Below are 20,064 nucleotides of genomic sequence, written 5' to 3' on the forward strand. Positions count from 1 at the left end.
ATTTTTAAAGTATGTGTATTTTGAAAGATCTGGGGTGATAAATCGAAGATCTACATGGTGGTCTGTACAGAGAAATTGTCGGGAGTCTATGTGCTGGTGGTGAGGTTGAGTGCATTGGGGACAGGTGTCAGACCAGGCTGGGCCCACATGTCAACGCTCCCCGGGGGGGAGAGAGCAGCAGAGGCCCACCTCCCCCTTTTCAAGCCTAAGCTTCTCTCTTTGAATGGAGGAGGAAGAATGGGGGTGTGAATGGCAGGTGATTCCTGTCTAAGGACCATTAATAACTCTCCACAAGCATTTTCTCTGTTTCTACTTTCAGATAGAAACCAACCTCAAATCAGGCTGCTATACTAGTTATACAATAATAGCCACAATAATTAGTTTTTATGAATTAATTAAGAGGATATTGGATGGTTTTCTTGTGCATTTTACACAGTTCTTGTCCATGAGAATACACACTAGCGATAAGAGAATAGAAGAATAGAGCTAGTCTTGTCACAAAATGGATAAGTGGAAACTTATACTGCATGAAAACTTTCTCTAGGACATTACGTTAGGTACTCGATAGGTTCAATTGAAACAACATAATCTTAATTGTAGCAGAAAACTTGATAATAGCACAAATCCTGATCAACATAATATCAGCAGCATTTACACACAGAAAAAACAAAAGTCATGAGACAAAATACATTTCAAGATTTATTTTAAGAAAAATATATACTTCTGAGTTTGTGACAGGCACAATACATAAACATATATACATTTCTCTTTTATAAATACAAATTATTTACAATCAATTAAATAGTAGGAATATCTCAAGGTTTTGTACAATATTGCATTGTTAAATTAAGACTGACATTATAAAATATAAAAGTATCATCCATTTTGATTTGAATTGTTTAAAAAAATAATTGAGAAACAAATGCCACATAAAAAAATCTACTCCGTTAAGAATCTTGATTTTTTTTTTTTTTTTTAAAGACCCCAATGCAGAGGTTCACAAAACCAGAAAAACTTGACAATGACAAGGCTATCAGTTTGAACCAACTGGCCCGTTTGTGCCTTGGGAATGTCGGAAATAGCTTAGCAGCACTGAACATTGCCAGGATGAAAGCTGTACACAACAGCATCCATCATGTACTGCTGTTTAAACAATTTGTACCCAAGACAACCAAAACATGTATTTTTGAAAAACATACTCCTAAAGAGATTTTTAAATAGACATATCAAATACCGAACTACAAAAGTATTTTAGTGTTTCTAAGGAGTACCCTTTTCATTGAGTTAAAGCACATTGAAAGATGAGGCACTTAGTAAAGATAGAGTTTGGTCAGAGTGAACATCATTGATAGTCAAATCCATAGTAGACATTAAATACAGTATACCATTTACACTGTAGATTCCCAAGATCATTGTTCACCTTGTTCAGCTGAAACAGCTTGTTCCATCAACTTTGATTGCTTGTCATCACAAATACATAATTGTTCATAAATAGCATTTCGAACCATATCCAAAAAATACTCCATGGTCAGACTTCACCTCCTTTGAGTAAAAGGCTGATTGATTGGCTAAAAAAGGCCTCTTGTGAAACGTAAATTGAGATTATGCCTGTTTTCATCCTTTTCAAGGCCTCAGATATAAAAGCATTTGCCGTTCAGTGATTAAGGAATCCTTGATTCTCCTTAGCTCAGAGAGTTTTTGGTCTTTATGTACAATTTAAATATGATGAAATATATATATATATATATATATATATATATATATATATATATATATATATATATAATTCTATTTGGGACATTAAAAAAGGAAAAGAAAATAGTGCAAATAATGCAAATTGTTCCTAAAGTCTTCAAGTCCATAAAATTCTTGCTTTGTCTTTGCAAAATCATTGTCCATATCAATAAAAAGTTATTTTTAATGAGCAGCATGAATAAATAAATAATATATGTAGATATAATATATACTCTTCACTTCTTCCTATAGTCTTTTAGGACTGTAAACATTTTTGGGCCATTGGTCCACTGGTAATTGAGGTGTTCCAGACTGAAGAATACTGTTAAACCTGGGGATAGATGGGAAAAGAAGAACGCCGTTAGTCTATGTTTTTTAGAAGCAATACATCGAGTGCATGCTGACAATGAAAGTTATGAGAATACTTACCTCAGTAGCATACACACATTGTTCTATATGTTCAGGAATGATGTATACAGGGTGATATAATCCCTCTTTCGGATAGTTCAAAGGCGGAACCAATAATGTTGATTCCGTGTTTTTCCTGTAATGGATAAAATATACAGCTTAAGCTCTACACATTTGATGTGATCAGCCCAAATATAAGACCAAAAACAGAGATGAGTAAAATAGACAAATAAGAAGATCAACTTACAGGTCTAGCTTGTTGTTTTTGTGTTTTTCATCTATGGTCAAATTGTAGTCCAGCATCTTCTGCTTGTAATTTGATTTGTCACTGGAATGAGTGTCCACAACGGTGGAGCTGAGTGCCACATCCTTATTGGACATCTTATAAGGACCACCGGGAATAAGAAAGGCCTCCTTCTCTTTAAGGCCTAACGTTGAGTTGGGGGTTAAAGAGGTACGGTTGTTGACCGTCTCCAAGTCGTTGCGCACAGTGGCTGAGGTATCTTTGCGATTTTGTTGCATCTGTCTCAGGACCACAGTGGCAGCAGAGACCACAAGGGTAAGTGTGATGAGGCCCAGAGTGAATGAAACCACCAAAGCAGCTGGAAAAGGAGGGCTCGGTACGGGGGTGGGCTTATCTTTATACTCGCACCGTGTGCCCATGAAGTCTGGTGGGCACTGGCAGACGGGTCCAGAAAAATGGGTGTAGCAGGCCCCTCCGTTCTCACAGGGCATAAGGCTGCAGGCGTCAGCACGGACGTTACAGTCCTTGCCTGTGAAACCAAGCGTGCATGTGCAGGTGTAGTCGTTGATGCCATCCACACAGGTGCCGGCGTTTTGGCAGGGGCTGCGTGCACAGTCATCTATGTTTATTTCGCAACGCGAGCCTTTGAAGCCAGGGTGACAACGGCACATCAGGCTGTGACCCAAATCAAGGCACTGGCCACCTTCGAGATAGAAAGCAAGGAACATGTTAAAATCCACCAGGTTGTATGAAATTCACAAACCATGGCCTAAAAATGACACAAGCAATAGTTAGGCTGAATGATAGAGCCTTTCATAAATAAGAGTGCAAACCAGGGCAAATAATTATAACCCTTGGGAAAGCTATGGTACATCTTTATGACAGCTCTATCTTGCCTTTCATATCAGTTTTTGAGCCACACTGGCGTCTTTTCTATCATGCTTGTGTAGTAAGTCTTCCACAGAATGTCATGCACAGTGGATGCATCTCAAAACCCTAAAGGAACAGGAGCCAAAAGCCACCAGCGAACTGCCTCAGGCAGAGAATGGTGACAGCAAAGAATGCTGAAGCCCTACAGTCTGTTGTTTTTCAAGTAGGATTGCAGATAAGAGCTCGTAGGAGTGAGAATATGCTTACTGTTTGCACAGGGGTTGCTGCTGCACCGGTCGATCTTCTTCTCACAGTTAGATCCCATGTAACCAGGAGGGCAGCGACAGGAGTAGCCGTCGGTTCCCTTCTCCATGCAGGTTCCTCCATTGAAGCAGGGTGCATCGGCACAGGTCATGGCACTGATCTCGCAGTTCTTCCCGTAGAAGCCTTGAGGACATGTGCAGGAGTAATCATTAACCAGATCCTAAGGGGGGGAAAGCATCTCATTATCCATCAAGTTTCAATTTATGTCAAAATACAGCACAGATCATACTGATCATGTCTGACTGCATACATTACAGCTGCCTCCATTCTTGCACGGGTTGCTGTCACACTCATTGGTCTCAATTTCGCAGTTTGTGCCGCTGAAGCCGGGCGTGCAGGTACAGGTGTAACTGCCTTGGCCAGTGTTGGTACAGGTGGCGTCATTCACGCAGGGCCTGTGATTGGTGCAGAAATTCAGATCCTGGTTGCAGAACAGGCCGCCCCATCCCTCCTTGCAAGTGCACTGCCAGGGTTGGCTGCAAGTGCCGTGTAAGCACCCCGGATATCGGTGGCACTCATCGCAAAGGGGGCCCTGCCACCCGAGGCGGCACTGGCACTCACCAGGGACCTCACAATAACCGTGCTCCTCACTACAGCCAGACGAGCAGATGGCTGTTAAAAAGGAGAGGGAGAGAAAGGGGGAAATTAGAATGCCCATGTATCATAAACCAACCCCCCCTTCTGGAGGCTCAGACATATCAAGTATTTGTTAAGTACGAAACTAACTAAGCAGCTGGGAGGCACACAAAGAACCACATGCCGTCTTTTTCACCGAACACAGAGCATATTAGGTTTCAACGCGTGTGCTTGTTAAATCATGCTCCTTGCTTCCATTGTTACAGAGAACAAAAGCGTGGTAGGCAAACTCAGACTGAAGTTTTTTATGTGACCGCAAGAAGCCGTTGAACTTAAGTTTAACCGCTTGCAAGATTTGAACGGCCCGCGACACTTTTAGTCATTTAAACATTTGTGTACATTATAAACGTTAATGTATAAAATAAATAAATAAATAAATAAATAAAAAACACACTTACGTTCAGCGCAGTATTCGCCTTTCCATCCAGTCAAGCAGATTCTATTGCCGGCGGCATTGCAGTTGAAGTGGCCGAACGCGTCATCCCGTGGCCGGCAGAAATCCGAGCAGTCCTCGCCGTGGTAAAATTCATCGCACACGACGCGGTAAGAAAAGCGCAGTTCACTTTGCTCTCCAAGATGCACATCCTGGGACCAGTCCTGCCCAATTGCGAGTCTCCTTTTGGTGGCTAAACGGCTGATCATATTGTTCAGATTCTCTGAAATCCATGAAATAGGTGATTTTTAACACTTCTCTATAAATAAAAAGTAAACGTTGTCTTTTCTACTGAATCAACACTACTGGGGGCAAGAGTAGGGCGCATACCTGTTGACTGCTCAGAGGATTCTGCGTTCCATGCCTCAATTATCAACGACACAGTTCCCTATAATGACCGCAAGTTATTGAAACTCGTTAATTATATCTATCAAACAGTTTAATCTTTATTTTATACATTAACACCCATTAACATTTTTAAGGCTATACTTACCGGCCACTTGAAATTAAAAGGCACCTTGATAGGCGCACTGCTGGAGATGGAGCTCTGGTCTGCGCTGAATACTCCTGTCAGTCCGATGCCATAAGTGCACGGCGGCTCAGGTAAGATGACGTCCTGCGAGTGCTTCAGGCAAACACGGAAAAATATCTGACAGTCTCTGGACCGTTTACACACACTGCTTGTGGTTGTGAAAGAGTGTACTTTCAACTCAAACACACCGGATGATTCGCCCTATATGGGAATAACACAATTATAAGTAGGCTATTATTATTGCACGTGTATATAATACAAATTAAGCAAGTCATACTCACCAGTTGCACTGATATCAAAATTAAAAAACACGTTGATAAAAAAATAGCCATTTTGTATCTTGTTGTCTGCTACTGAACGATAGCAGACCGCGAGCGTAATCCGAAATGAATGTTTGTAGTTGTGTCAACAATTTAAGAAAAAAGCACTGAAACGAGGAAACGAGTGGAATTAACTATTTTAAAAAAATAATAATAATCTTAATGTCGTCTGTTGTATAGGAGCCTAGAAAATAAAGACAAACAGATTTCTAGCTCCAGGAAACAAGGACCTTGGACTCTTTGAAGTTTCGTGGAGTAATGAGAGCGCGTGGGGTTTAAATAGACACAGCAGAGGGGGCGGAGTTACTATGCAAATTAAGTCATAAAAGGAGCGAGAGAAGGATTTACTCGACGTTTGGTTTTGCGTTCGTTAATGTTGTAAAATATTAATTACATAATAATAATAATAATAATAATAATAATAATAATAATAATAAACATATGCTGTAGAACATATACCTTTGGAAAGTTTTCAAGAAAACATTCTAATGGAGGTTAACAACAAGGCATGGCATTGGTTAAATATTAACATTTTTTTATCACATTGGTTTATGAATTAATTCAGAAGCAAAACCACAATAATTTGCCCGACTTTGCTCAACATTCTGTTCGTAAACCTTTTTAATTTTTGAAGAAATTACTGAAGAAATGACAAAACTCTTTTTAGCTGTAGTAAGCAATAGGCCTATTTAAGGTTGCTGAAAGTAATTCGTATTTAAGAATGACAAATGTGCTAAGATAAATCCTTTTTTTTTCTTCTTCTTCTTTTCAACGACCCATATTTTTGTTTTCTTCAGTGTCGCGTGCCACGCTATTCTCGCATGTTTGTTTTCGTCTAGAGAGAGGATCGTCACCGATCGAGGATGGGAGGGGTGCAGGGGGGATTGCACCCCTCCCTTTAATTCAGCCCTAAAATCTGTAATTGTTCTGACGCGTGTGAGTCGTTAAACCGGCAAGCGTCGGAGGGGCACTTTATTGTGCCCTGGAAAGATCCGGAGGGCTCTTTTGTTATCTTGGGTTTGGATTGTAGGTCTTTGGTAAAGAGGGTAAAATGGTGGGGGTTACACAGAGCATTTAAGATGGCAGATAATTGCTTTCAAGAGTAAGAGAGAGAGAGAGAGAGAGAGAGAGAGAGAGAGAGAGAGAGAGAGTGCAGGAAGGGGGATACTCACTACAGCTGTATGATAATCTTGGCACCTGCACACAGAGTGTGCTCCCATTTATGCTACCTTGTCACTATATGTCATGAAAATCTAATACTGTATCTCCTAATGTGGGTTTGTGGAGGATGTTTCTAGTTGCAATCTTAACCATTATTTTCTTTTTCTTGGTACCTGTTGGTATACATTGTAACAGTGGCGGACTGGCCATTGGGAGAACCGGGACTTTTCCCAGTGGGCCGGCCGCGAAATGGGGCCGCATGGGCCGCCGCGTTATGCAGAGCGCCACAAAACGGCGCCGCGATATGCGGAAGGAGGCAGCGATATGCAGAAAAGGACAGCAACTCTGGGCTCACAACTCAAATATCTAGGCTCCTTGAACTTATTTACCTTAAAAACACATAGATTTATGATTTTAAGTGTTAATAATTCAAACCCATAATCCCTTGTGCTTGATTTATTTAATTATGTTCCCTTGGTCAATTAAAACTTAGAGGCATTTAAATAGTTGTTATTAAGGAATTATAGAGGTATAGCTCTTTTGTAGTATTATTTTTTTGCAAATAGTTGTTTCGTGTGATGTGATATCCGGGTGATCTGTGTCTAGGGTTGTCACCCGTCCCATAAAATACGGGATGTCCCATATTTAAAGATAAAATTATGTGTCCCATATCGAATCAATACGGGACGCGATTTGTCCCATATTTAAGTTGGTCAGATGGCGTCACGGTGAAATCATTCCAGATCGCTAATTTAACATTGATATAAATTGGAAAGTGTGCCTAGGGTGGGTAAAGGACCGTCTGATAAGTCAATCAAATGTTGCTAAAACTATGGATATTTTTCTATACAAATGCTCAATAAGATCAAACAATGAATTCAATACAATCACTGAGTCATAAAGACAAGTACAGGTGAAGAAAAAAATATGTATAAACCAACCAAAATGTATACATAAATAAGATAAAGGATACAAATAATCTAAAAGATGAAAGTAAATATATTTTTAACATACAGTATAAATGATGTTTTTTTTTTTTTTTTTATAAGTCATGGGTCAGGATTGTTCTAGTTTTAGCATATAAGAAAGGGTATACAATTTTTATTCATAATGCATATTAACTCAATGCATTTTTTGCTAAAACTGTGGAGGATGTGGTTAGGGGCCCTGAACTTTAAGTTTATTTGAATCATTTCAATAAAAAATATTAACAACTTTAGAAACAACAATATTCAAGTAGCAAATTTGAGTTAAGTCTACTTGCATCTAGTTAAATTAACCTAGTTAAGTTAATTCTACGAACACCAACTTCATTGAACTTAATTACAAATGTTTTGGATATGCCATTACTTAATTCGATTGAGGGAACGAGTTTACTCAGTCAAATGAGTAGTCAGCTTATTAGGGTTTTCAGTGTATGATCTAAATTTGAGTCCATTCAATTAAAATTATTAAGTAGAAACAACAACATTTAAATTGCAAATCTGAGTTACGTCTACTTGAATCTTGTTACCATAACTAAATAGTTAAGATCACTTTACTCTATATGAACACCAAGCTAAGCAAACCTAATTACACAAGTTTTGGAGATGCCATTACTCAATTCAACTGAGTGAATGGGGTTGCTCAATCAATTGAGTAAAGTCAACTTAAAAGGATTTTCAGTGTACAACAATTAACATTCCGTGAGTTGTGGTGGCACAAATCCATGCTTTATGTTGTGTGCGAATGGGGCTACTTTTAATGCCCTTTCGCACAATTCCCCTTAAAGTTCCTTCTGTATGTTGTCTTATAATACCAGCTCTAACAGTGTCAAGAGATTAACTATGTGGTTTCATTGTGGCATGAATCTGTCCTAAATTATAAAACATCCATACCTATTTTTCACTATCTGTATTGCACCCATAGTCTACCAAGGACACACAACGCATGTGGCAAACTGGCCCTCTTGATGAATTGCATAGGATTTGTTTTGAGATGAAATCATAACATTTTGTTTTCAAATGCACAACAATGCACATTTAATATTTTCTTTAAAGATGTAAGCATTTCGATTTCATAACACATTTTCATAAAAATGAATGGATTTAACTAATTGAATAAACTAACATATATATTTAAGTTTTGTTCATTTAATTTAGTGAAAGATAACTCGATTCAATTTGATGGAAATTAAATCTGTAGTTCTGGTTTTTTAGTTCAGCATGCATCAGTCTGCCTAATTCCTTGCAATGACGCTCCAAGAAAATCTACACAAAATGTAGAAGTTTTTTTTTTTTTTTTTTTTTTTTTGTAAACGTCAGACATTCAAATTTAAAATGAGGGTTCTGTCGCTCTATATTGTGACATCAGCATCATCACCAGTGAACAATGCGCTGCGCTCCAAACTGTTGCTCGTCTTCTAGTGATTTTCTTTTGTGATTCTAATGAGAGCAGCGCGTGCCTCCGCTGGCCCCATCTTTACCCCAGGCACGCTTTGCCCACTGGACGTCACGTCACCATATGATTAGGGGGGTTAAGGAGCACTGCTATTGTTAATTTACTGTCGGACAATGATTAAGACTGGCTGGTTTCTTGGCTTCTGATAAACAAAAGGATGAATATGTAAATAGGAGTTATTATCTGTGTAAACAAGAAAAATTGTCCCAGCAAGTAACCGAACTTGCCAAATCAATGCAACCAGATTAGTTGAATAGCCTACTTTATCCAAACATACATGTGGTTTTAATGCAACCTCATATTGGTCTTGAGGGTTTATGGCCATGTCTGTTTTAAAGTCTGTTGCAACTCTACAAGATGTTTTTATAGTTGCAGTAGACCTAATGAAGTTCAAATTCTTGTAACAGATCAACAACACATATATATATTTTTGAAACAGTGACTTGCGAAATAACGAACATAATAGCCTATTGTTCTTCTTTCTTTCTTTTTTTTTTTCTTTCGACATGGTGATGCGTGCCCACGCTCAGATTGATGTTGCTCTACAGGGTACATGTTCAGCAAAATAGGTGTCGTGTGCCCATTATGTTCATCCCACAAAGAGAGTGTGATGAGGGGAAAGCGGGGAAAAAGTCACAAAATCAATAGCCATCTGGCTCAATTGAAGACGCGCATGGCGCATCTCTGATGCTTCCCAATATAGGTGACCGTGATAGATCAAATCGACTTAGGCCTACATGAACCCTCTTCCCCCCAGGGATATAGTACAAAAATGACAAAAATAAGGAGACATTTTATTGTTTTGCTTTGCGCGCCAGTATTTCACACTTTCCTATCCACGTGTCCGACATCCAAACTGTGTACAGCCATCGCTTTTGCTGAGATGAAGGGTGTCTGTGACTTGGCGCTAGCGAATTCTAGGGGGAGGAGGAGGATTGGCACATGGGGTGGAAAGACACATGGCGACAGTTTTGGACAGGCGTTAGCCAGTGCAGAAGGCGAGCGCATACATGTGAATTGGTACCCTCTGCCAAAGTGTGAAGTGCGACACGCGGTGCTGAAGGCAGACCGATTCCCATGCTTCATGCACGTGTATGATGCTCTGAGGTGTTACTTTTATTCGCATGTCATTTGTTCACACCTTTGGGCAAAAGTCTGTTGGGGTCAGCCCTAGAATTGCCTTTAAAGGGATAGTTCACCCCAAAATGAAAATTCTCTCATCATTTACTCACCCTCATGCCATCCCAGATGTGTATGACTTACTTTCTTCTGCTGAACACAAACTAAGATTTTTAGAAGAATATTTCAGCTCTGTAGGTCCATACAATGCAAGTGAATGGTGGCCAGAATTTTGAAGGTCCAAAAAGCACATAAAGGCAGCATAAAAGTAATAAATAAATAAATATCTGAAGCGATATTATAGGTTTGGGTGAGACACAGACTAATATTTAAGTCCTTTTTTTACTTTATTACTCTTCCCTGTCCAGTAGGTGGCGAAATGCACAAAGAATACAAATAGTCAAAAATAAAAGAAGAATGTGAAAGGGAAAGTGGAGATGTATAGTAACAAAAACTTAAATATTGATCTGTTTGAAATCATATCGCTTCTGAAGATATGTATTTAAGTATTGTGGATTTATTCTGCCTTTATTTGCTTTTTGGACCTTCAAAGTTCTGGCCACCATTCACTTTTATTAAATGGACCTACAGAGCTGAGATATTTTTATACAAATCTGCGTTTGTGTTCAGCAGAAGAAAGAAAGTCATACACATCTGGGATGGCATGAGGGTGAGTAAATGATGAGAGAATTTTCATTTTTGAGTGAACTATCCCTTTAAATTGGAATTAATTTGGAAGGTAGGCTATAAAAAAAGACTGTCAAAAGACAGAATAGCCTATAGGAAGCTATTTTTGTTTCTTCAGTCTAAGAGCACATTTTGGCCCCAATATGCCAAGCAGTATGTCAGATTTCTCATTCATTAATCAGCAGGCGAAAAATCCACTAGACATGTGTCTATTTATTTTAACACCACGGGAGCTGAGGAGACTCGTATTCAAAACACTGATTTTAAAACGAGAACGGCTAGTCGGGCGCCTCTTTTTAACCGCAAGTGCTACAGAATAAATGCCAGGAAAGTTGTAAACAAAACCATAGTAAATTACTTTCGCCATGGTTGATAATGCGTCATCGGGTCTTATGACATAGCCCACGTTACCAGAGGAAGTATGTCGTCGGGGATGTTTTCATTCTGCTCACCTGCTTAACTAAAGAACGTAGGCTACTTTATTAACGACCGATAAGCACTTTGTTAAACGCAGCAGTGGGTGTATTTTGCAGAGGTCAGACAGAGAAGTTTCGTGCTATTCAGAGGTTACCATAAGTGTAAAATGGCACGTGTCCGTCTGTCAAACGCAGAGGCGCGAACATGACAAATGTTTAACACCTCGCATTCTGTGTCTTCGATTTGCCTCAAACTGTCTGCGCTCTGAAGCGTCCTGCGGGAAAATTAGGTCGGTGATCGGTCAAATAAGTTATCGACATGTATATGTATGTGTGTGTGTGTGTGTGTGTGAGCACGAGTTCGAGTGTTAAGATACATTGATTTTGATTAGCTCTGGTTTGTCTTTCACAAACGAAGGATACACCATAAAGGATCTAAACTGCGTTACACTGGTGCAGATGGGCCTCAATACCTTTAGCAAACATGTGCAAAAGAAAACTTAAAAAGGAATCTCTTACAATATGCAATACAATAGCCTATTTCAAGTACAAGTCAAATATTTTTTGTGCTAAGCACATTTAATAGACCGTAAGTAGGGTACAACAGGGTCAAAGGTCCCCCAGGGTAAAAATCACTTTTGATTTTATTTTCTAAACTAAACCGCAACAAACTCTACCTCAGTACTTTCCTAAACACCCGTTTGCCACTATACACTGCAAAATATTCCTGATCCATGAGATCACTGCAAGCAATGTCTAAAGTGTGATTATGAGGCAATTTGTTTACTATTTTTTAAAACTTTGCAAATGTATGTAGCTAAAAAGAATCCCCGAAATGATCATTTATTTTTAGACAGAATACTTACCATTTTTAGTTTTGTTCAAGTTAATTAAATAAAAAGTTATTTAATAACTGCCCAATAAGTAAAAAGGTTATTTAGGGTAAAAAGCCCCTTATTGCAGGAGCTAAAGACCCCTATAGAACACTTTTATTATTGTTGTCTTAAGTGGGGGGAATAGATTTATGAAGAATGTTTAAAGTGGGCTCAGATTGACTGATCCAATCACAATGGAGATTCATTTGTTTATAGAATATTTGATATGTTACGAAATGCCAAATGTGATTGAAATGAACAAAAAAATGATTAACTTTTCTGAAGTGGTTATTTTGAATAAGTATTATCTTAATTTTTTACTCAAAAAAAGCATCTTGCTGTCTCCAAAGTATTTGCCTAAGTTAACACGTTATAATTATTGTCCTTATGTTCACAAGATATCACTTTAATGTGGGGGTCTTTCACCCCAAGTGTTGATTTTATCTTTTGTCTAATGACACATTTTCTTTTAGTACAGTCTAACATGGTGTAAAACATAATTTTCACATTATAACGCACCTCTATCCATGATAGTGCACCAATAAATACACTTTTTGAAAAACATTTGATAAACTGTAAATCCTGGATTGCATCCGGTGCTGTTGCAATCATGTTAAGTCCTCAGAAAACAACAGCTGCTTTTTGTATAAACAAGTGAGCAATGAGGTTACTTTTGTGTGGCTGTGGTAAGTGACTCTTAACTAAGAATAGGACAATTTCAGGTAGAGTTTAGTTGAAATCATGTCAAGTCAGGTGGAGTATCTGAATGCCAATGTCCAAATGTACTGTACTTAGATTATAATGTACATTACTTATATACTACGGTATAAATTACCCACTGGAAGTGTCACAAGATAACTATTTTCTCCAAGCAAAGCTGGTCAGAGAAGAACTGCTCTAAATCATATAACCAAACCAAAAAAGAACAAACCGAAACCAAAACGAAACAAAACACCATGGCAAAACATGTCACACCAGTTATTTTAAGTTATTTGTTTATTGGAGATATTCTGGGTGGTTCACCATTCACATCAAAAGCAATACAAAGAACATTTCACAAGCACATCTTCAGACATAAAGGACCATCACTGACGTGAAGAGAAAAAGCACCGGATTGAGCTTCACATGATAAGAGGTTCTCCTCATTGCACTGCAACAGCATCACCATGACAAAGACAGTCTCACTGGCAGCACTTAGCATTCTCCAAGGTAATCACTTATGCAGACATGTGCCATGTGTTGGGCACACAATATTGAAGTCTAATATCAGGCTAAAGCCTACAGCATGAAGTTATAGGTTTCAAACAAGATCTAAATGTTGGAAACATATCAGTATCAGTTCATCTCATTTCACAATCCGTGTCCAAGGGCAATATAGTACTATGCAGTTATTTGCTCTTGCAGAGATAAGGAAGCCAAGTGGACAGGAACTGGTCCAACCAGGATGAGGATGTGTCTACCCTTGAAACAATTTGTAATCAGTGAGATCAAATATTAGGGCACCATATCTGTTTGTCTGCTGTCCAGAAAGTGCCATCTCCCACACAGGAATGGAATGTCTTATGGAACTGTGCTCCTCATCGTAACCCTTAATACATGGTAGAAACCATTCAGTGCAGCTGATTGGAGGTTTTTCCATCAATGCCCTTCTGCTACCTTTCTCCCCCTCCCTCCCAAGTGTCCACCTGTTTGACTATGAGCCTCATCTCAATGGCTGGCCATAATCCAGGTTGGACTGTTTCATGTGGGTGCATGTAGGAGGAGTCCTCACTGCTGCTTCCGGGACCAGAAACGACCTGCAATGGAACCTAATGAAAATCCCTGCTGCTTCTGCTGAGAAAGCTCTGAAAGTCTCTGTTCCTCCTCCTATGCATGAATACACACAAACCTTCATTAGAAAATATTCACAGAATAGTATATTTACATTTACATTCAAGCCAGAAAGATATTTTGCAGAATTATGCATACACGAATGCTTGGCCAACTCATCGCCAACACTTGGCCCGGCTGAACACGCATAACATGCGTTCTTGTGGTACTGTGGTGGTAACAAACCTCAGTACACAAGGGGGACGATAGAGTTACCTTCAAATGTATAAAATCATGTGTAAAAAAAACCATAAAATCATGTTTTTATTCAGGAAAATTACTATAGATATACTGACTTCAACATATTTGCTTAGCAATTTTCTCTTCAAACTGTTGCTCCGTCATGATAGTAGTTGGCTTGAAAAAGAAAATTCACTGTAGAAGCGGACAGCTCACACTAATGTGTGCTATAGCGCCCCCCTGCAGTTAAGAATGCAACGCATACTTGCTTTGTGTTATGAATTGCGGTCGGACACACAACAATGCAAAAAAAAAATCAAGCTTGTGTAACTAGTAGCTTCTGCGTTCATGTAGTTTCGTAAAGTATATTTCTCCATTAAAGCTAAAGTATGTAATTTCTGTGACACTAGCGCCACCGAACGGAATTGCAAAAATAATGGTTTCTGAATACACCCCACACCTGCAGATGTTCAAACAGTCAGATAGACCCTCCCCCAACTCACGTCACTGGTTGAGTAATGTTGTTGGGGTGGGTCTAGGGATGTAAACGGTTAACCAGTTAACCGATTGTCTGGCATTAGCAATTTGTTCAACTAATACTATCAGTTAAAAATTAACCGAGAGGTTAAATAAATAAATATATGTTATGTACACATGAGGGCGCTGTTAACAAGTAAACCACCTCTTCCTCTCAGTCTGACAGACAAGGAAATATGAAGCGTGCGGCGCACTGTGAAGACGACATGTTCCAATGCAAATAGGAGTTTAGTAGTAGCAAAAGTACAAAGTGGTACCATTTAAAAAACAAACATCTGCAAGCCACGACATCTAAGAGCATACGTTTACAGCCCTAGTTGCACGGGAGATGGAAGTGCAATGCAGAGCGGGACATCAGTGCTTTCGTAGTGGGTTTCAGTCACCGCGCTTACCGTCAACCAGCTGCGTACCATACTGACCCCTGCCCATGTAAATATATGTTGATTTTTCTAAATAAAAATGATCAGGATTTTCCAGCAGCATAATTTATGGGTAGGCTAAGACTGTTTTTACTCTTCCATTATAGTGCTAAAGTTATCACCTCGTAGGTTCATTCACTCGCAAGCGATCCATTCAAAATTAGTCCGTTATGAAATATAACATGGAAATATAAAGTTGTTCATTCAAATGTTGATGTGATAACTATTGTTAAATATGCACGTCTGTCATGTGAGACTGATTTGTTTCAGCCAGTAAAGAGCTTTGTCATGCCTGTTTGGTCACTTTGGTTTGATTCATGGCTTATCGGTTAACGGATTAATAACTGGTTAAAACTCGCAATTAGTCGATTAAAAGAATTTGCCAAAATTTGCAACACCTAGGTGGGTCTAAGCCGGTCACACAAAATAAACACAGGAATTTTTATAGTGCCACAGAGACACAATGTTTACAGTTTTTGAGAAAATTAACCTATTAATGGCTTACTTATAGTTGTGTCTGCATATTAAGCTGGAATAGAAGAAAGTATTTTAACACAGAAAAAGTTACATACTTCAGCTTTAAGTCTTTTAGTAGGCACTTTTATCCAAAGCGACGTACCAATGAGGAACATCATGAGCAATTTGTCATACAACAGCTAACAAAATCTGCAGTATCAAACTGTCAAGTTCCAACAGTAAGCTAGCATAAGCTAAAGTAGTACAGATGTTGCACTAGTTGTGTTTGCTGTTGAGCAGTACAGCATATACAACTAGATTTTTACATTTTCTAAAGGAAATGTGAGTGGTGCTTATCCATGCAAAAGTTTCCAACGCAATGCTAAAGTGTTAAGAGTGACTGTCAGGATGTTGCTATGTGGTTGCTAAGGTTGATTATAGCTTTAGAAAAGTAATAGCACACATTTCATCATCAAGCTGAATTAATTGACGTATCATTCATGTCCGTTAAATTTAGCAAGTTTAAAACTTTGGGGTATGTTCAAATTCCTAATCCAAAGTATGAGCAATAATATGTGTTGCTAACCTAAGTAAGGACATTTTTTTTTATATTTTTTTTACATCTCACAATGAAGGTTAATATTCAAAATTGGCGAGAGAAAGAAACTATTGGGATATAAGCATATAACAATCCAAATGTATGCGTATAATGTTCCATGTCTTGAATACCTGTGCAAGCTGTGCTTGTCTTCTTTTGAAGGCTTCAATGGGGTCCTCCTCATGGGCATAGTTCTCCAGCACTGTACGTACATCCTCCACTCCACTAATTGCAATAGCTAAACAGCATACATGAGGTTAAAAAGTGACAAATTATTTGTACAACGATACAGTCCAACAATACCCATTTGCCCAAAAATCTTTTCTCAAAGTCCACCATACCCATATACACTCACTTTTAAGGAAGGCAGCCAAGTCATACAGTGTGCGGTCTTCTGAGTTGCCATCCCACTTGCACAGTGCCAAACCATTGAAAGGCTGTAGATTGAAGGCCTCCCGTTTGCAGTCCACGACAATGACTTTAGAGGTATCCCTGTTCAAACAAGACACATCCTGTTGGACAAACAATAAGCCCCATTAGTCAATATTAAAACATTTTTTTTTTTTTAAATTTTCTACCCAATTTGGAATGCCCAATTCCCATTGTGCTCTAAGTCCTCGTGGTGGCTTTGTGACTCGCCTCAATCCGGGTGGCGGAGGACGAATCTCAGTTGCCTCCATCTGAGATGTCAATCCATGCATCTTATCACATGGCTTGTTAAGTGTGTTACCGCGGAGATATAGCGCGTATCACGCTATTCTCCGCGGCATCCACGCACAACTCACCACGCACTCCACCGAGAGCGAGAACCACATTATAGCGACCACCCATGTGACTCTACCCTACCTAGCAACCGGGCCAATTTGGTTGCTTAGGAGACTTGGCTGGTGTCACTCCACACGCCATGAATTCAAACTCGTGACTCCAGGGGTGGTAGTCAGCGTCTTTACTCGCTGAGCTACCCAGGTCCCCCTCATTAGTCAATATTAATATATGTTTTTTTTTCCCATAGTAAAAAAAAAATAAATAAATGCAATTAGAAAAAGTTTTTTTTTGTAACACAGAGCCTGACCTAAACGAACATTTTTTTTTTTAAGAATTGAGACACTTTAATCAGTATAACTTCAGCACACTCTTACTACTGTTGATGTTTATCAGATGGAAAAACTTCCCCAATTAAAAACCTTGTATTTGTAGTATTATAGAACAGAGAGTTCTGAATTTAATTCTAATTGGATAAGCCATGTTCAAAGCCATTGTAAAAGCCGACAAAAGCATGTGACCTCACATAATTTAATTGTATATTAATGCACTATTTTGCTACGTTGCTTGGCAACCATAGAAAGCCTCCTGTAGAGCACAACAGTCTGGTTCTCAAAGTAAAAATACCATTCATTTTTTCCATGGAGGAATTGATTATTAATTATAACTTGTCTACCTTTAAAGCCAGACCTACTGCGAGATCCGAGGTTGTTAATTGATGTTATATGCTACTACTGAAGCCATCAGTCAGCGTTATTTCAACGTAATTTTTAGAAATCATGTTTAATAGTGCAATTTCTGGAGGAGAACTACAGTACTCATGATCCTGAAGGTAAACAAACCACCAATCAGAGAATCGCTGCCAACAAAGTGTGTCAAATGAGCTCTGCTGCAACCACCCCCCCACTCAAGTTATACTGTGAATGACTAGGGTTGGGATGATATTTCGAATTTCGATAAATCGCAAACCAAAAAAAAATAATTTCGAACCATATCGTGGCATAACTCGATATTTCGACATTTGCAACATTGTGTTCTGTCCATGTGATCATAAATGAAATGACCTGTCAAACATCACAATCTGTCCATCACTTGATTATACCCCTACTGCGCATTTTTCTACAGGGTTCACACAAGGTCCTTAAAGTGCTTGAATGTAGCTTTTAGAAATGTAATACTGGAATACCTGGAAAATCGCCTTGAGTGTTTGAAAAGTGCTTGAGATTAAAGCGGATAGTTTCCTCCGTGTAATGTGTGTCCATCAATGATGAGGCACACTCAACCTTCATTGAATAATGTGTCTTATAACCTTACTGTTCTTTACAGTTAGATAAAAAAGTAAAAAGAAATATTAATTTTAATCTCACACAGCATGGATGAGCTAATGAAACAGAGATTCTCCTTAATGTTCGCTGAACCAGAATACTGCGAGCCACTCGTTGAACCCTTAAAGTGACAGTAACTTTTTTTAAGATTTCTTATATAAATAAATGTAAACTCAATGTTATTACTTGTAAATTGTACACATTATTTCAAACAGTGATAGCTCATATCATTATTGTATATACAATTTCATGATATAATATTCATAAAAATAAAAAAAATTCTACATTATAAGTTAGTTAAATTTTGATTCTAATAATGATGACAAACAAATTATATATATATATATATATATATATATATATATATATATATATATATATATATATATATAGGCCTAAAACAGACAACTTCATAATCCTGTTAAACACCTGTTGCATCTTATACAACTTTTGTATTGAACATAGTTTTTTTCCCCGTATTACTGTAGCATCCATTTTATAAAACCAATAAGTCAATTGTGTGATACAGTGACTTTACCATTTAAATCATGCTAAAAAACTCTCTTTAATGCACAGCCTCTTGTGGCTTATTGCTTAAAAGAGGCCTGGCATTTAGGAAACAAGGTCCAGTCTACTTATCACAGTGGCTATAAATACAAATTGAGGTTAAATGTAACCTCTCACACCACCCCGGAAATATCCATGTTCTGTGACACTGATGTGAACCATATTTAACACCTATACATTTGAAGAAGGGTGCAAAGACTTAACACTGCCCCACTGCTCAGTCACACACAAACACACACTCTCTCTGGGCCAGCTGTCTCAGTGGTGGTCCTACAGAGCAGATGGACAGGGACGCTGCACTCTCTCTATCACTAAGGTCATCATCGGCCCCCTGGGGGGCTGAAAAAAAAAAAGTTGTGTGCAGAAAACGAGAGAGACGGAGATGGAGGGGCCCCAAAAGGAAACCCCTCTGGACAGTGGCACACTCCGTAGCATTTGCAATAAATTACAGCATCTGCCTTCCCTACGAGGCACGCCCAAACCCCACTGGGAGCACGGGTGTGTGTTTCGCAGTGTATTTGTTATTGAGTGCATGTATGAATAATTAGATTTTTATAGCAACACACTGACTTAATGACATCCAAATCACATTGAGTAACAGAGGAAGCCTAATGTGTTAATGATTAGTACTTCTACATAGCTAGCGTGTGCATGATCTTCTGTGTGTGTGTGTGTGACCAGAGCTGTGTAATGCAGCTGGGCATAATAGTGTCATGTTGCACAGTCAAACAGTCACTCCAATTCCCCAGGTAAAACATTGGAGCACGAGCCAGAGGAAGCGTGCCTCCGGCTAGATGCCACGCTACGCACCTGCCAATCAAAGCCCCGTCCACCCCCCTATCTAAGCTCGGGACCTCAGCTTGGGGTGAGGAGCAGCATCTACTGGTGTCATAGCTACACAAAAACAGTTCACAGAAAGGCCACATTGGGCATTGCACGATATTCACCCAAAAATGAAAATTCTGTCATCATTTACTCGCCCTCATATCGTTCCAAACCCGGATAACTTACTTCTGGGAAACACAAAAGGAGACATTGGGCACAATGTTAGGAACTGACAGCCTCAGTCACCATTCACTTTCATTGTATGGAAAAAAGATGCAATATAAAGTGAAGTGACTGAGGCTGTCCCTAATGTTTTGCCTTATGTCTC

General features: G+C 38.9%; 2 protein-coding genes across 2 annotated transcripts in view; both read right to left on the reverse strand.

Moving 5' to 3' along the window:
* Nucleotides 1-686: 686 nt before the first annotated feature.
* Nucleotides 687-5,737, reverse strand: LOC127421861 (delta-like protein C). The gene is made up of 9 exons (XM_051665041.1): nucleotides 5,463-5,737; nucleotides 5,143-5,382; nucleotides 4,980-5,037; nucleotides 4,615-4,872; nucleotides 3,831-4,192; nucleotides 3,524-3,740; nucleotides 2,390-3,089; nucleotides 2,164-2,278; nucleotides 687-2,065 (listed from the first exon to the last, which is right to left on the reverse strand). Exons 1-9 carry the CDS (start codon nucleotides 5,511-5,513, stop codon nucleotides 2,060-2,062), a joined length of 2,007 nt encoding a protein of 668 aa, XP_051521001.1. The 5' UTR covers nucleotides 5,514-5,737; the 3' UTR covers nucleotides 687-2,059.
* Nucleotides 5,738-13,182: 7,445 nt separating this feature from the next.
* The window catches only part of LOC127421862 (mitochondrial import inner membrane translocase subunit TIM50-like), a 60,058-nt gene continuing 53,176 nt past the window's right edge, over nucleotides 13,183-20,064 (reverse strand). Inside the window, exons 9-11 of the mRNA XM_051665042.1 lie at nucleotides 16,613-16,769; nucleotides 16,389-16,495; nucleotides 13,183-14,064 (exon numbers count right to left, since the gene is read on the reverse strand). Of these exons, the coding sequence (XP_051521002.1) occupies nucleotides 13,966-14,064; nucleotides 16,389-16,495; nucleotides 16,613-16,769 (363 nt within the window). The 3' untranslated portion in view covers nucleotides 13,183-13,965. The remainder of the gene's footprint in view (nucleotides 14,065-16,388; nucleotides 16,496-16,612; nucleotides 16,770-20,064) is intronic.

Source organism: Myxocyprinus asiaticus, chromosome 31, assembly GCF_019703515.2.
Source record: "Myxocyprinus asiaticus isolate MX2 ecotype Aquarium Trade chromosome 31, UBuf_Myxa_2, whole genome shotgun sequence".
NCBI classification, from domain to species: domain Eukaryota; kingdom Metazoa; phylum Chordata; class Actinopteri; order Cypriniformes; family Catostomidae; genus Myxocyprinus; species Myxocyprinus asiaticus.

Bases quoted from the DNA above. Each gene is read 5' to 3' on its own strand.
- LOC127421861 (XM_051665041.1), bottom strand. From the start codon at position 5,513: ATGGCTATTTTTTTATCAACGTGTTTTTTAATTTTGATATCAGTGCAA. The intron at 5,038-5,142 runs GTAAGTATAGCC...CGGTCATTATAG, and splicing joins CTTTTAATTTCAAGTGGCCG to GGAACTGTGTCGTTGATAAT. The intron at 4,873-4,979 runs GTATGCGCCCTA...CATGGATTTCAG, and splicing joins ATCCTCTGAGCAGTCAACAG to AGAATCTGAACAATATGATC.